Source organism: Pristis pectinata, chromosome 10, assembly GCF_009764475.1.
Source record: "Pristis pectinata isolate sPriPec2 chromosome 10, sPriPec2.1.pri, whole genome shotgun sequence".
Taxonomy (NCBI): Eukaryota; Metazoa; Chordata; class Chondrichthyes; order Rhinopristiformes; family Pristidae; genus Pristis; species Pristis pectinata.
Window position 1 is genome coordinate 4,316,517 of NC_067414.1, and position 14,832 is coordinate 4,331,348.

Here is a 14,832-nt window from a genome sequence, read left to right on the forward strand (position 1 = left end):
GGGCGTGGACCATTGCACATTTCTTCAGATTGGCCTCGATGCAATTTTGTAAAAGATTTTGCACCATCTTCATAAAACGATAGTTTGTTTTTTTCCCTTCCTTGTGAAACAGTGGGCTTATTTTTTTTAAAAAGGAGACAAACCATAGGAAATTTCCATAAAGATACTTGGGGCTGATCCAAGACTGAATCCTGAGAGGAATCACTCCCTCTAGTGCTGAATGCTCAATTGTCCTGCTGCGCTATTGAAAACTGCCCGTCAGGCGAAAGTAAAATTGATCCAAGATTAACCAAGAACTGAAGTGTCCGTGTCAAATTGTTTTTCACCAATACCAATACAACCAATGCATCAAAATTCAATCTCATTGCCTCTGCGCTGAAAGGGTTTTCTTGCCTTTCCAGGTAAATTTAACTGCAATGTTTAATGGAAAAAGCAAAGGCAAGGGATATATGGCAGGCAGCTGATCAAAGCAGCTGCTTTGCACTGTGGTTAACCAATCGGAATGATTGTACTTCCTCATTCTTCACCCAACGAAGATTTGACCAGAATGAGACAAGATTTAGATCCTTTGCGATGTGGTTGAAGTCATTGTGAGGTTACTTCAATGCATTCCTTAATAACTGTGCTTTCTACCTTTCAGGTGTATGATGGAAAAGATAACTCCTTTCGTTGTCTTGGGGTTTTTACCAAATCCGAATTGCTCGGAGTTACCTTAAACAGCACGTCAAACCATATGTGGTTAGAATTTAACACAAATGGAACAGGGACTGACCAGGGATTCGATCTCACGTACACCAGTAAGAGAACACATTATATAAAGGATGATTTGCATGCTACTGGCTTCTTTAATGGTTGGATAGTGTTGTATATTTAGTATACTATAGAGTTCTGAGGAGCTGTTGCATTGCACGTCATAGGGGAATGGTTTATTCTTTTGGCTGGAAGCTGCAAAAGTGTGAAAGTAATTCTGTTAATGCACAGACAGAATCTTTCTCCGCGTATGACGGCTTCCTGTGCTTGTTGAGTATTTAAAACAGCATTGCTTTGACTACTGAAGTATAAATACATTGGCGATAAAGACTTTTTGGTATATTTACAACTACTGCAACAACTTTTATTCGATGTTGTTTTCACAAGAGCTGATAGGACTGGTGACCAAAAGTTTGATCAAGGTGTTATACTTTAAGGAGCAATTTAATGGAGGGAGGAAAAGGTCAGGAAGAGGAACAGTTACAAGTTGGTTCCACGGCATTGGAAGCAAAATTCATTGAACCTGAGCTCTGCCATGCCTGGGGGAAGCATCTTCTCAAATAAGATGGTCCAAACCGTCCGCCATGCCAGCCGGGATCTCCGGGTGGCCGGCCACTTTAATTCCACTTCCCATTCCCACACCGACATGTCTGTCCACGGCCTCCTCCACTGCCGGGTCGAGGCTAAACGCAGGTTAGAGGAACAGCACCTCATGTTCCGCCTGGGCAGTCTCCAAGCTGGCGGCATCGACATCAAAGCCTCGAACTTCTGGTGACTGCTTCCCCTCTGCCCCTTTTCTGCCATTTTTCCTTTCTCTCTCCTCCTGGTCCCCCCAGCCCCCATCACCCTCTCCCTTCCCCTCCCCCCACCCTCTGCCCCTGCCCATCACCCCAAAACTCCTCCCACCGGTTCCCCTCCCCACGTCCCTCCCTTTATTCCAGGCTCCGCCGTCCTCTCCTGGCAGATTCCGTCATCTTCAGGCCTTTCTCACCCCCCCACCTGTCACCTCCCAGCTTCTGACGCCATTCCTGCCCTCACCTGCCCATCACCTCACCTCTCACCTGGATCCACCTATCACCTGACAGCTCTTGCTCCGCCCCTTCCCGCCACCTCTTTATACCGGCCATCTCTCCTCGTTCCAGTCCTGATGAAGGGTCTCGGCCCGAAACGTCGACTGTTCATTTCCCTCCATAGGCGCTGCCTGACCCGCTGAGTTCCTCCAGCACTTTGGGTGTTGCTCCAGATTCCAGCATCCGCGGTCCCTTGTGTCTCCTGCCGGCCAAAGCTTTATCCAGTAGTTTTTGTGTGGTGTTACCCAGCCATGTAAAGTTGTAGCAAGCCCTTGCATCCCATTTCCCTTAATCTGAAGGCCAGTGTTCTATATACTATTGTAATGCCTTGCTGCACCTGCTTACTACCTTGCTTTGTATCTTGGAAGAGGACACCAATATCTCTCTGAACAGAATTTAGTCTCACACTAGTTACAGAGCATTATGCTTTTATTTCCTTCTACTGAACTTAATGCCAAACATTTCCTTTCATTATATTACATTTGCCATCAATTTTTCAGACTCACTTAAAGAAATATTTAAAATTTATTCAAGTAGAAGTAAAAATGCTTGAAGAATTAAAGTGTGTTCTCAATCATCCTTAAATATGAACTAAAATAAAGCAACTTGTACAGGACGCTGGTGAGGCCACACTTGGAGCATTGTGTTCTGTTTTGGTTATAGGAAAGATGTTATTAAACTGGAAAGAGTGCAAAAAAGATTTACAAGGCTGTTGCCAGGACTTGAGAGACTCAGTTATAGGGAGAGGTTGGACAAGCTGGGCGTAGGAGACTGAGGGGTGATCTCAAAGAGGGACACAAAATCATGAGGGGCATAGATAGGGTGTGGAGTCTTTTTTCCAGGCTTGGGGAATCGAAAACTTAAGGACATAGAGGTTAGAGGTGAAAGGTTTAATAAAAACCTGAGGGGCAACTTTTTTTACACAGCGGGTGGTAGATATATGGACCCAGCTGCCAGAGGGAGTAGGTGAGGCAGGTACATTAGATATACATTTAAGAAGCAAGTGGACAGGTATATGGTTGAGTATAGAGGGATGTGGGCCAAGTGCTGGGAAATGGGATGAGCTTGAATATGCATCTTGGTCGGCATAGAGACAGATGGGCTGAAGGGCCTTTTCCCTTGCTGTATGACTCTATCAGTCTATAACTTAAATGCATGTACTTAACATTTTTGACACGGTGACTCCATCACAATGAATGGGATGAGCATTCATGTGCCAGTCCTCATTGGTGCACAGCATCTCTCTCTCCTCGTCTACCTACTTCACTGCCTGGACTCAGCCAGATTTGCCCCACCATGTCCTCTTCAGAACTTGCTTTCCCACTTTCCCCATCTCTCCTGATGTTGAATCTAGTGATGCACGCGGAACATCTACAGATTTTAATTCGGCGTTCAATTCCACAGTGGAGGCGAAATGAAGGGAGTTGGCCGAGAGCTGAAAATATCGGCATTTGGTCATTCCAGACGTGTGCCCACCTTGTGTGACATCTGAAGGCGGAGCGTGGATGACTAAGGTGGAGAATTTCTATCAGCTTCTCTCAATATTTCTGTGTAGGTTTGTTGGATGTGACAAAAGTTGAGTTCACTGACGATTGGCCACAGTGTCCGTGGCTGCTCAGTGAAAGTTATAGAGGTAGAACTTGATGAGAATCGTGGGAATTCACCCGCTGCCTACTGTGCATGGATTCTCAAGTCCATTCCAATATGTCTTGATATTCATCGTAGTGTTGCAGTCAGAGTGTTACTTGGGGAATGATGAATGTTTGCTAGAAACACAAAGAGACTGCAGATGCTGGAATCTGGAGGAACTCAGCAGATCGAGCAGCATGTGTCAGGAGAAAGGAACTGTTGACCTTTCAGTTCGAGACCTTGCATCGGGACTCGGCTTCTTGACATGAAACATCAACAGTTCCTTTCCCCCCATAGATGCTGCTCAACTGGCTGATTAACGTCTGCTGAGAGGCTTTGACTCACCACTGATCTCTGTGGCACCATTGCTGTCAAAGCCATAGAAAGACAGATGGGCTGAAGGGCCTTTTTCCATGCTGTACAACTCCATGACTCTATAACTTAAATGTATGTACTTATCTTTTCTCTATATAGTCAGTGACCCCCATGATAATGAATGGAATAAGCATTCATGTGCCAGTCCTCATAGGTGAACACCCATCTCTCTCCCCTCATCTACCTGCTTAAGATAAGATTTCTTTATTAGTCACATGTACATCGAAACACACAGTGAAATGCATCTTTTGTGTAGAATGTTCTGGGGGCAGCCCGCAAGTGTCACCACGCTTCCGGCGCCAACACAGCATGCCCACAACTTCCTAACCTGTACGTCTTTGGAATGTGGGAGGAAACCGGAGCACCCAGAGGAAACCCACGCAGACACGGGGAGAACGTACAAACTCCTTACAGACAGCGGTCGGAATTGAACCCGGGTCGCTGGTGCTGTAATAGTGTTACGCTAACCACTACACTACCGAGCCTGCCCTCACTTCACTGTCACTTCACTGCCTGCACTCAATGTTTCCATACGTTGGCATGGAAACAGGTCTTTTGGCCTATTGTCCACAGCGACCATCAACCACCCCTTTTTATACCAATCCTACTCTAATCCCACTTTATTCTCTTCACCTTCCCCTCGACTCTCCTCCTCCCTCCCCGGATTCTACCATGACCCTTCACACTCGAGGCAATTCCCAGCAGAAGAGGTAGTACACTATTAAGGGCAAGACCCTTAACAGTGTTGAAGAGCAGAGAGACCTTGGGGTGCAAGTCCATGACTCATTGAAAGTGGCTACACAGGTAGATAGGGTGGTTAAGAAGGCTTATGGAATGCTTGCATTTATTAATCGAGGTATTGAGTACAGGAGTCAAGAAGTAATGATGCATCTCTATAGAACTGCATTTAGAGTATTGCTTACCATTCTGGTCACCTCACTATAGGAAGGATGTCGAGGCTTTAGAGAGGGTGCAGAGGAGGTTTATTAGGATGCTGCCTGGATTAGAGGGCATGTGCTATCAGGAGAGGCTGGACAAACTTGGGCTCTTTTCTCTGGAGCGGTGGGGCTGAGGGGTGATCTGTTGGAAGTGTATAAAATTATGAGGGGCATAGATAGGGCAGACAAGCAATATCTTTTTCCCATTATTGAGTGATCCAATACCATTCATTTAAGGTGAGAGGGGGTAGGTTGAGAACAGACGTGAGGGGTATGTTTTTTACTGAGAGAGTGGTGGATGCCTGGAATGCGTTGCCTGATAGGGTGGTGGAGGTTTTTAAGGGGGGTTTTTAAGAGGGGCTTGGATGGGCACATGAATGAGAGGAAAATGGAGTTATGTCGGCATTCTGTAGGTAGGAGAGATTAGCTATGTTGGCACAACATTGTGGGCAGAAGGGCCTGTTCTGTGCTGTTCTGTTCTATGTTCTATTTTCTATGAAAGTGGAGTGCCCAGGGCAAAACTGACATGGCCATGTGCAGACTCCACACGTTCAGCTTCAGAGGTCAAGATTCAACTCAGCACAGTGACACAACCGATGGAGATGCTGCCTCACAGCTCCAGTGCTGTGAGTTGAACGTCAGCTGTATAAAAACATTTTGTCAAAGTCCAAGCATTGCAGCTGCAGAATAGAAGATAGCCAGGAGTAGTGTCTCACGTTGCAGCTGTATAAAACCTTGTTAAGCCGCACGTGCAGTTCCGGTCACCCCACTACAGGAAGGATCTGGAAGCTTTGGAGAAGGTGCAGAAGAGGGTCACCAGGATGTTTTGGTATTGGTATTGGTATTGGTATTGGTTTATTATTGTCACTTGTACCGAGGTGCAGTGAAAAACTTGTCTTGCACACCGATCGTACAAATCAATTCATTACACAGTGCATTGAGGTAGTACAGGGTAAAAACAATAACAGAATACAGAGTAAAGTGTCACAGCTACAGGGAAGTGCATTGCAGGTAGACAATAAGGTGCAAGGTCATAACAAGGTAGATCGTGAGGTCAAGAGTCCATCTCAATGTATAAGGGAACCGTTCAATCGTCTTGATCACAGTGGGATAGAAACTGTCCTTGAGCCTGGTGGTACGTGCCCTCGGGCTCCTGTATCTTCCACCTGATGGGAGAGGGGAGAAGAGAGAATGACCCGGGTGGGTGGGGTCTTTGATTACGCTGGCTGCTTCACCAAGGCAGCGGGAGGTGTAGACAGTCCATGGAGGGGAGGCTGGTTTCCGTGATGTGCTGGGCTGTGTCCACAGCTCTCTGCAGTTTCTTGCGGTCCTGCCAGAGCTTGGATAAGAGGGTATGAGCTGTAAGGAGAGGTTGGAATAACTTGGGTTGTTTTCTCTGGAGTGTCGGAGGCTGAGGGGAGACCTGATAGAGATTATGATCATGAGATTATGATCATGAGATTATGAGAGGCATAGATAGAGTAAGCAGTCAGAATCTTTTTCCCAGGGTAGAAATTTCAGATGCTAAAACACACATATTTCAGGAGAGAGAGAGAAAGTTTAAAGGAGATGTGCAGGGCAAATTTTTTTATACAGTGAGTGGTGGGTGCCTGGAATGAGCTGCTGGGGTAGTGGTGGGAGTAGATATGATAGTGACATTTAGATCAACACATGAATGTGCAGGGAATGGAGGGATGTGCATCATATGCAGGCAGAAGAGATTTAGTTTAATTCGGCATTGTGTTCGGCACAGACATCGTGGGCCGAAGGGCCTGTACCTGTGCTATACTGTTCTGTGTTCTATGAGGAGCAGTTAGCATGATGCTGTTACAGCGCCAGCGACCCGGGTTCAATTCCAGCCGCTGTCTGTAAGGAGTTTGTACGTTCTCCCCGTGTCTGCGTGGGTTTCCTCTGGGTGCTCCGATTTCCTCCCACATTCCAAAGACGTACGGGTTAGGAAGTTGTGGACATACTATGTTGGTGCCGGAAGCGTGGCGACACTTGCGGGCTGTCCCCAGAACACTCTATGCAAAAAAGATGCATTTCACTGTGTGTTTCGATGTATATGTGACTAATAAAGATGATCTCACATCCTATTTTAAACTGTAAGAATAAAAGTTAGGACTTTTTAATGATGGTCACTTTATTACAATAATTGCAAATGACGTGCCAAGTTGCCTGATTTGGAGAATCACACAGTGTTTTGAATGGCAAATCCGGGCTGTACAAGATGAAATGCAGATCTGTTTATTTCAGTTTTATTTTGCAAGCTGCTTCTTGCTGTCTTTCATCATCTTGAAGAAGGAAAGGTTCAACTTCTGAGGGCTTCTGCTAAACTCTAAAGCTTGCAGATCGATACGTGTCCTCCCAGTTGCCTTGCTCCATCTGAAGAAATGGGCAGGTTTGTGAGCTGAGCTGTGTTTGGAGCATTGTGGAAGCTGTGAGACTAACTTATCCAGCAGGGTGGAATTCGGCAACCAGTTACAACAATCCGGTTAGATGAAATGCTGCTTTGCACAGTGCATCAGTAAGCAAAAAAAAACACAGATGCTGGAAATGTGAAATAAAGGCAGAACATATTTGGAATGCAGAGCAAAAAACAATTTGCTAAGGATGTCAGAGGAAGGGTTGTCGATATTTCGGGTCTTGATGTAGGGGTTCGACCCCACAGATTCTGCCCGACCCACTGAGCTCCTCCAGTAGATATAGGGGGCTATGTGTTAGGGAAGTGTTAGATAGATCTTAGAGCAGGCTGGAATGTCGGCACAACATCGTGGGCTGAACGACCTGTACTGTGCTGCAGTGCTCTATGTTCTATGTTTGTGGCTCCAGATTCCAACACCTGCAGTCTCGTATGTCTCCTTATTTGGAATACAGTGTCGGTCGGGCAGCATTTGAACACTGAATATAGGCACAGCTGTAGTCAAGGGTACTCAGACGATAGCTGCACTTTTAATGTTGGGCAATGGGACTGACAAAAGTTGGCCCAGAATTTCCTGACAAAAGCCAGCACCACAAGCCTGATCATTGGAATTTTTCCCAGGCAGCTGTCAGAAAGTCTGGGAGCTGAGTGTGCGCAAACGCAGAATGACTCTAACTTCTGTAGAGGTCCTCAATTTTGTGGTTTCTGCAGAGGTTAGGTTCCTTGTGGGGTTTAGCAGTGAAGGGCAGCTCCATACAGCTTCCCAGGTCTCAACCATAATTCAAATATATTCTCAGGCAATGTGTCCCAGGTTGCATCCACCCTCCAGGTGAAAACATTTTTCTTCAGATCCCCACTACCACTTTTACTCCAAACCCCAATAGTCACCGAGCTTCAGTCTGTTGTGGTTAATGTTTTATAGATTATGAATGTTTGTGAACATCAGTGTTCCTCGTGATGCAGCCCCCTTATCCCAGAAATCAACCTTCAACATCCACATACATTCTGTTGTTTAACAGTCTGGACAGCTTGGGGCATGACTTCAAAGGTTTTCTGTGGTAATTGCAGATGGAAGGCCAAGTTTAACGATCAGATTGATATGAGACTGATCTGCTCTTGGTACATGTGGACCAATAGGCTGAGGCAGCAAATATTGCCAGGGCGTTCTGGGCCACAGAAAGCTGAAAGTAAACATGAGTCCCAGGGAAACCTTTCAGCCTCTCTTCATAACTATAATCTGTGCAAATTGAGAGCTTGTGAGACTTTTCTGCATTGAAGCTACCCACTTTCTGCCTTCAATCAGATTTCAGAGCTCCACACATATGGGCCTGGAGCCTTGGCAAAAAAGATCGTAGAATATTAAGCACAAATTATATGCCTCTCACCTTCAGTTCTATACATACTGACCTTAAAAGTCTTTACGCAGAGAGAATGATCCACCCACAGAACGGGCCACACCACTATGCTCACAAAGAACATAGAACATTACAGCACAGTACAGGCCCTTCGGTTGTTGTGCCGACATTTTATCCTGCTCTAATATCTACCTAACCCTTCCCTCCCACATAGCCCTTCATTTCTCTATCATTCATGTGGCTATCTAAGAGTCTCTTAAATGCCCCTAATGTGTCTGCCCCCACAACCTCTGCCGGCAGTGCGTTCCACGCACCCACCACTCTCTGTGTAAAAAACTTACCCCTGACATCCCCCTTATACCTTCCTCCAATCATCTTAAAATTATGTCCCCTCATGTTAGTCATTGTCGCCCTGGGAAAAAGTCTCTGACTGTCCACTCGATCTATGCCTCTTATCATCTTGTACACCTCTATCAAGCCAAGATACATGTTATGTGTTTCTGCTGGATCTGCTGATTGCTGAAGGGAAATTCATAAACTAACACCTGGTTTTAGACTTTAAATCTGACTAATCTACACTGTCCGATCTACAAATATTTCTGCATAGTTTCAATGTAATTTTCATTTATTTACTATTGGGTTACCCACAGGTGGTGAACCAGACACACTGATTAACAGACAGAATTCTATGATTAGACCAATTTAGAGATACATTAGTACAATTGCAGCAGGTCACCGCAGTGATGTATAAGATATCTTTATTAGTCACATGTACATTGAAACACACAGTGAAATACATCTTTTGCGTGGACTATTCTGGGGGCAGCCCGCAAGTGTCACCACGCTTCTGGCGCCATCATAGCACGCCCACAACTTCCTAACCTGTACGTCTTTGGAATGTGGGAGGAAACCGGAGCACCCGGAGGAAACCCACGCAGACACGGGGAGAACTTACAAACTCCTTATAGACAGTGGCCGGAATTGAACCTGGGTCGCTGGCACTGGAATAGCGTTCAGAAACAAAACTTCCTTTTAAAAAAATGTTCCAAAGTGCCACCCTATTGCATTGGCTCACGGCTGATCTTGCATTCAGTGTGATGTGCAAATGAGTCTGAGTAGAAACTTGAGAAAAATATTTACTTTTAGAAACAAATACAATTTTGGATGTTCGTTATACTTTTGTTGGCAGTTACTACCAAAGCAAAAACCTGATGATTTTGTCCTTAGGCATTTCACCACTTGGTCTGGCTAGCAGTCAAAACTAGCACACGGTATTTTCTGCATGAATGAACTGCAAAGTTACAGCACAATGCTGTAGCTTCTCAGAGTGGCCCTTGTAGCAGTTCACCCCAAGCAGCTGCTTAACACAGGACTCTGTGCCCCAAGGACGTACACTGAGACAGCCAACAACTGCTGCTGGAAGAGCATGAGTTCGGTGTAGGCATTCTCTGGTCTGCCCGAAACTTGTCGGTCTTCCTGTGCAAGGGGATATCCGCAGGTGAATGCCACCAACTGGCAGATTCCAAGGGGCTGGAGTGCATGCAGAATAAGGCATTATAGCTCAGTGCAGCCAGTTCAAAGGTTCTTTTGTATTGGTATTGGTTTATTGTTGGAACTTGTACCGAGGTACAGTGAAAAACTTGTCTTGCATACTGATCGTACAGGTCAATTCATTACACAGTGCAGTTACATTGAATTAGTACAGAGTGCATTGATGTAGTACAGGTAAAAACAATAACAGTACAGAGTAAAGTGTCACAGCTACAGAGAAAGTGCAGTGCAATAAGGTGCAAGGTCGCAACAAGGTAGATTGTGAGGTCAGAGTCCATCTCATCGTATAAGGCAACCGTTCAGTAGTTTTATCACAGTGGGATAGAAGCTGTCCTTGAGCCTGGTGTTATGTGCTTTCAGGCTTTTGGTATTGGTATTGGTTTATTATTGTCACTTGTACCGAGGTACAGTAAAAAACCTGTCTTGCACACTGATCGTACAGATCAATTCATTACATGGTGCACTGAGGTAGTACAAGGTAAAAGCAATAACAGAATACAGAGTAAAGTGTCACAGCTACAGGGAAGTGCAGTGCAGGTAGACAATAAGGTGCAAGGTTACAACAAGGTAGATTGTAAGGTCAAGAGTCCATCTCATCGTATAAGGGAACTGTTCAATAGTCTTATCACTGTGGGATAGAAGCTGTCCTTGAGCCTGGTGGTACGTGCCCTCAGGCTCCTGTATCTTTGACCTGACGGGAGAGGGGAGAAAAGGGAATGACCTGGATGGGTGGGGTCTTTGATTATGCTGGCTGCTTCACCAAGGATGTTAACTTAGGGTCCTGCTGTCACTGGGCACAGAAAGGCTGGGGTCTGTCTAACATCCTCTCAGACACTTGAAGGATGCATTGTTTAAGAAGGGAATGTGTTGACATAGTAAAATGTTTTGAATTGTTGGTAGAATGAACATGGAGAAGGACATGTACCAACTATATTTACCATAGATATTTGGAATATATTGTATTTTGGGGAAAAAGGGAAGGAGAATTTCAGGAAGATGAGGATCACTGGCGACTGTAGACTCCAAAATTAACAGCTTGTTGTGCTGCTACAGTGCTCTTTGTTGTGTGGGCAACGAGCTTGTTATTTGTAGAATTAGTTGCAATTTTTCAACTGGCTCACTACTTATTTGCTGGCCTTGTACAAATCATTTCCTTCTGTTGTACTCTGTTGTTGGCTACCCCTCCTTCTGTCAGTTGTGACTTTTGATGAAGTGGTATAAGGTCCTCATCAGGTTGTCCACCTATTTTCTTATCCATTGACTTAAATGGAATGGAAAATCAGGAAATTACTTGGCGAAGGTCTGAGGGGCTATGGCCACTATTGCACTGTCCCCACAGCTAAAAGCTGCCTTTTATTCATAGAACATAGAACAGTACAGCACAATACAGGCCCTTCGGCCCAAAATGTTGTGCTGACCTTTAAACCTCGCCGAAGACTATCTAACCCCTTCCTCCCACATATCCCTCTATTTTAAATTCCTCCATATGCTTATCTAGCACTCTCTTGAATTTGACCAATGTACCTGCCTCCACCACCGCCCCAGGCAGCGCATTCCATGCCCCAACCGCTCTCTGGGTAAAAAACCTTCCTCTGATATCTCCCTTGAACTTCCCACCCATTACTTTAAAGCCAGGCCCTCTAGTATTGAGCATTGGTGCCCTGGGAAAGAGGCGCTGGCTGTCCACTCTATCTATTCCTCTTAATATTTTGTTCACCTCTATCATGTCTCGTCTCGTCCTCCTTCTCTCCAAAAAGTAAAGCCCCAGCTCCCTTAGTCTCTCCTCATAAGACACGTTCTCTAAACCAGGCAGCATCCTGGTAAATCTCCTCTGCACCCTTTCCAACGCTTCCACATCCTTCCTATAATAATTCCTATTATTGACATGTAAATTGACCCTTGTCACTTCACATAATTAACTCAGTTGAAGGATTTGAACTTTGGAGAGCACTGAGAAACTGCTGATGATTGCATAATGTTCAGCACCATTCATGACTCCCTCAGATAATGAGGCAGTCCACAGCCACATGCAGCAAGATCGGGACAATATCCAGGCCTGGGCCGACAGGTGACAAGGAACATTCATGCCACACAAGTGCCAGGCAACGACAACATTCAACAAGAGAAAATCCACCTATTACCCCTTGGCACTCATTAGCATTACTATTGGTAAATCCCCCCACTATCAACATCCCAGGGGGTTACCATTGACCCAGACACTGAACTGGAGCAGCCAGAACGTACACAGTGTGGCCACAAGAGCAGGTCAGAGGCTGGGAATCCTGTGGCGAGTAACTCACCTCCTGACTCCCCAAAGCCTGTCCACCATCCAGAAGGTTCAGGTCAGGAGTGCAATGGAGCACTCTCCACTTGCCTGGATAAGTGCAGTTCCAACAACACACGTGAACCTTGACACCATGCAGGACATAGCAGCCCATCCACACTATTCACTCACTCTACCATTAATGCATAGTTGCAGTGGTTTGTACCATCTACAGGATGCACTGCAGCAACTCACCAAGACTCCTCAGACAGCACCTTCCAAACCCACCACCTCTACCAGCGAGAAGGACAAGGCAGCAAAACCATGGGGAACATCACCACCTGGATGTTGCCCTCCAAGCCACACACCATCCTGACTTGGAAATATATCGCCGTTCCTTCACCGTCGCTGGGTCAAACTCCTGGAACTCCCTCCCTAACAGCGCTGTGGGTATACCCACTGCTCAAAGATGGCAGAGGTTCAAGAAGGCAGCTCACCACCACCTTCTCAAGGGCAACTAGGGACGGGCAATTAAATGCTGGCTCATCCTGCGAACCCACATCCCTTGAATGGATATGTAAAAATAAATTAATTTTGGTTTTCTGCACATATCTTCATTGCTTCCAAAAAGACCTTCCCGTCTTTAGCCCTGATTCGGCACTTCCAGACACACGTGTCCACATGCATTCACCTTTTCCATTTAGCTGAATTGTTAATTCTTCACTTATTGAGCTTCTCAATATTGTTAAGTAGAACATTTGAGGTAGATTCCCTTTGTTTTGCATCATGCTAAATAATGTTGCAGACATCTTCTAAGCGCAGGGAGGAATCCTTCCCACTCTCAGCGCCCCTTCCGCCCCTGGGTACCTCTGTCAAGTAGTATTTGAGCATGTTTAGTATTCTAATACAAGCAGATCTTGTTTGATCTCACAATTATCTTGAAGACCCGACACAATATAAACAATATTCACTGCAAAACCATTTACTTCTAGATACCTCACTGTACTGGTGACCTGAAAGAATTCCAATTATTGTGCTGTGACATATTTTTCCACAATCGTGCAAACTGTTCAAGTTTTCTTGAGTTAATTGTTGATCTGTCATGTAGTATCCCAAATATGGATATCACAATATGAACCATGAACTTGCTTCTTCATTTTGACTTTTCTTTTCATGATGAGTCAACCCAATCAACAGAACAAGTCTTCATTGTTTTCAGATGTATCACAGCCTCTTAGGGTTTCCCAATATCTGCTGGTGATTACTTGACTGGCAACTGTTGGCATATATTTTCCCAGGTAGATACATAAATAAACTATCTTCATCAGCAGTGGGTTAATAAATTCTCTGAATACAATTCCAGCCAAGACAGTTACAACATTACAATCCATCCAACAAAGTGGAAAGTTGTTCAGGAATGTCCTGTTCACAAGAAGCAGAAACATGTTCTTGCTGTATCATACGCTTAATGTCAGTCGTAAGCAAGTTGATAGAACATAAAACACAGAACAGTACAACAGTCTTTACCTCTTGCTGCCTTGGTGAAGCAGCCAGCATAATCAAAGACCCCACCCACCCGGGACATTCTCTCTTCTCTCCTCTTCCATCGGGTAGAAGATACAGGAGCCTGAGGGCACGTACCACCAGGCTCAAGGACAGCTTCTATCTCACTGTGATAAGACTATCGAACAGTTCCCTTATATGATGAGATGGACTCTGACCTCACGATCTAACTTGTAGTGACCTTGCATGTTATTGCACTGCACTTTCTCTGTAGCTGTGACACTTTACTCTGTACTGTTATTGTTTTTACCTGTACTACATCAATGCACTCTGTACTGACTCAATGTAACTGCACTGTGTAATGAATTGACCTGTATGATCGGTATGCAAGACAAGTTTTTCACTGTACCCCGGTACAAGTGACAATAATAAACCAATTCCAATACCAACACAGCAACAGGCCCTTCAGCCTACAATGTCTGTGTTGAACACGATGCCAAAGTAAATTAAGTCTCTTCTGCCTACACATTATCCATATCCCTCCATTCCCTGCCTATCTAAAAACCCCTTAAATGCTCCTATCGTATCTGCCTCCACCACCACCCCTGGCAGCCCATTCCAGGCACCCACCGCTCTCCGTAAAAAAACTTGACCCGCACATCTCCTTGCAACTTTCTCCCCCTCGCCTTAAATGCATGTCCTCTAGTACTTAATACTTCAGCGAACTTACTAACCCACCCATCTATATTTTCATCCAGGTCATTTATATATATCACAAACAACAGAGGTCCCAGCACTGATCCCTGCAGAACACCACTGGTCACAGACCTCTAGCCAGAATAACATCTCCCCACCACTACTGTCTGTCTGCTATTGGCAAGCCAATTCTGAATTCAAACCAGCAAATCTCCATGGAGCCCACGCATCTTAATCCTCTGGATCAGCCTACCATCAGGGATCTTGTCAAATACCTTGC

General features: G+C 45.2%; 1 protein-coding gene across 1 annotated transcript in view; it reads left to right on the forward strand.

Annotated features, from left to right (window-relative positions):
- LOC127575302 (CUB and sushi domain-containing protein 1-like) overlaps window positions 1–14,832 on the forward strand; it is a 2,402,828-nt gene that overhangs the window by 1,790,717 nt on the left and 597,279 nt on the right. The window contains 1 exon segment of the mRNA XM_052025075.1: window positions 641–797. Within this exon segment, the coding sequence (XP_051881035.1) occupies window positions 641–797 (157 nt within the window).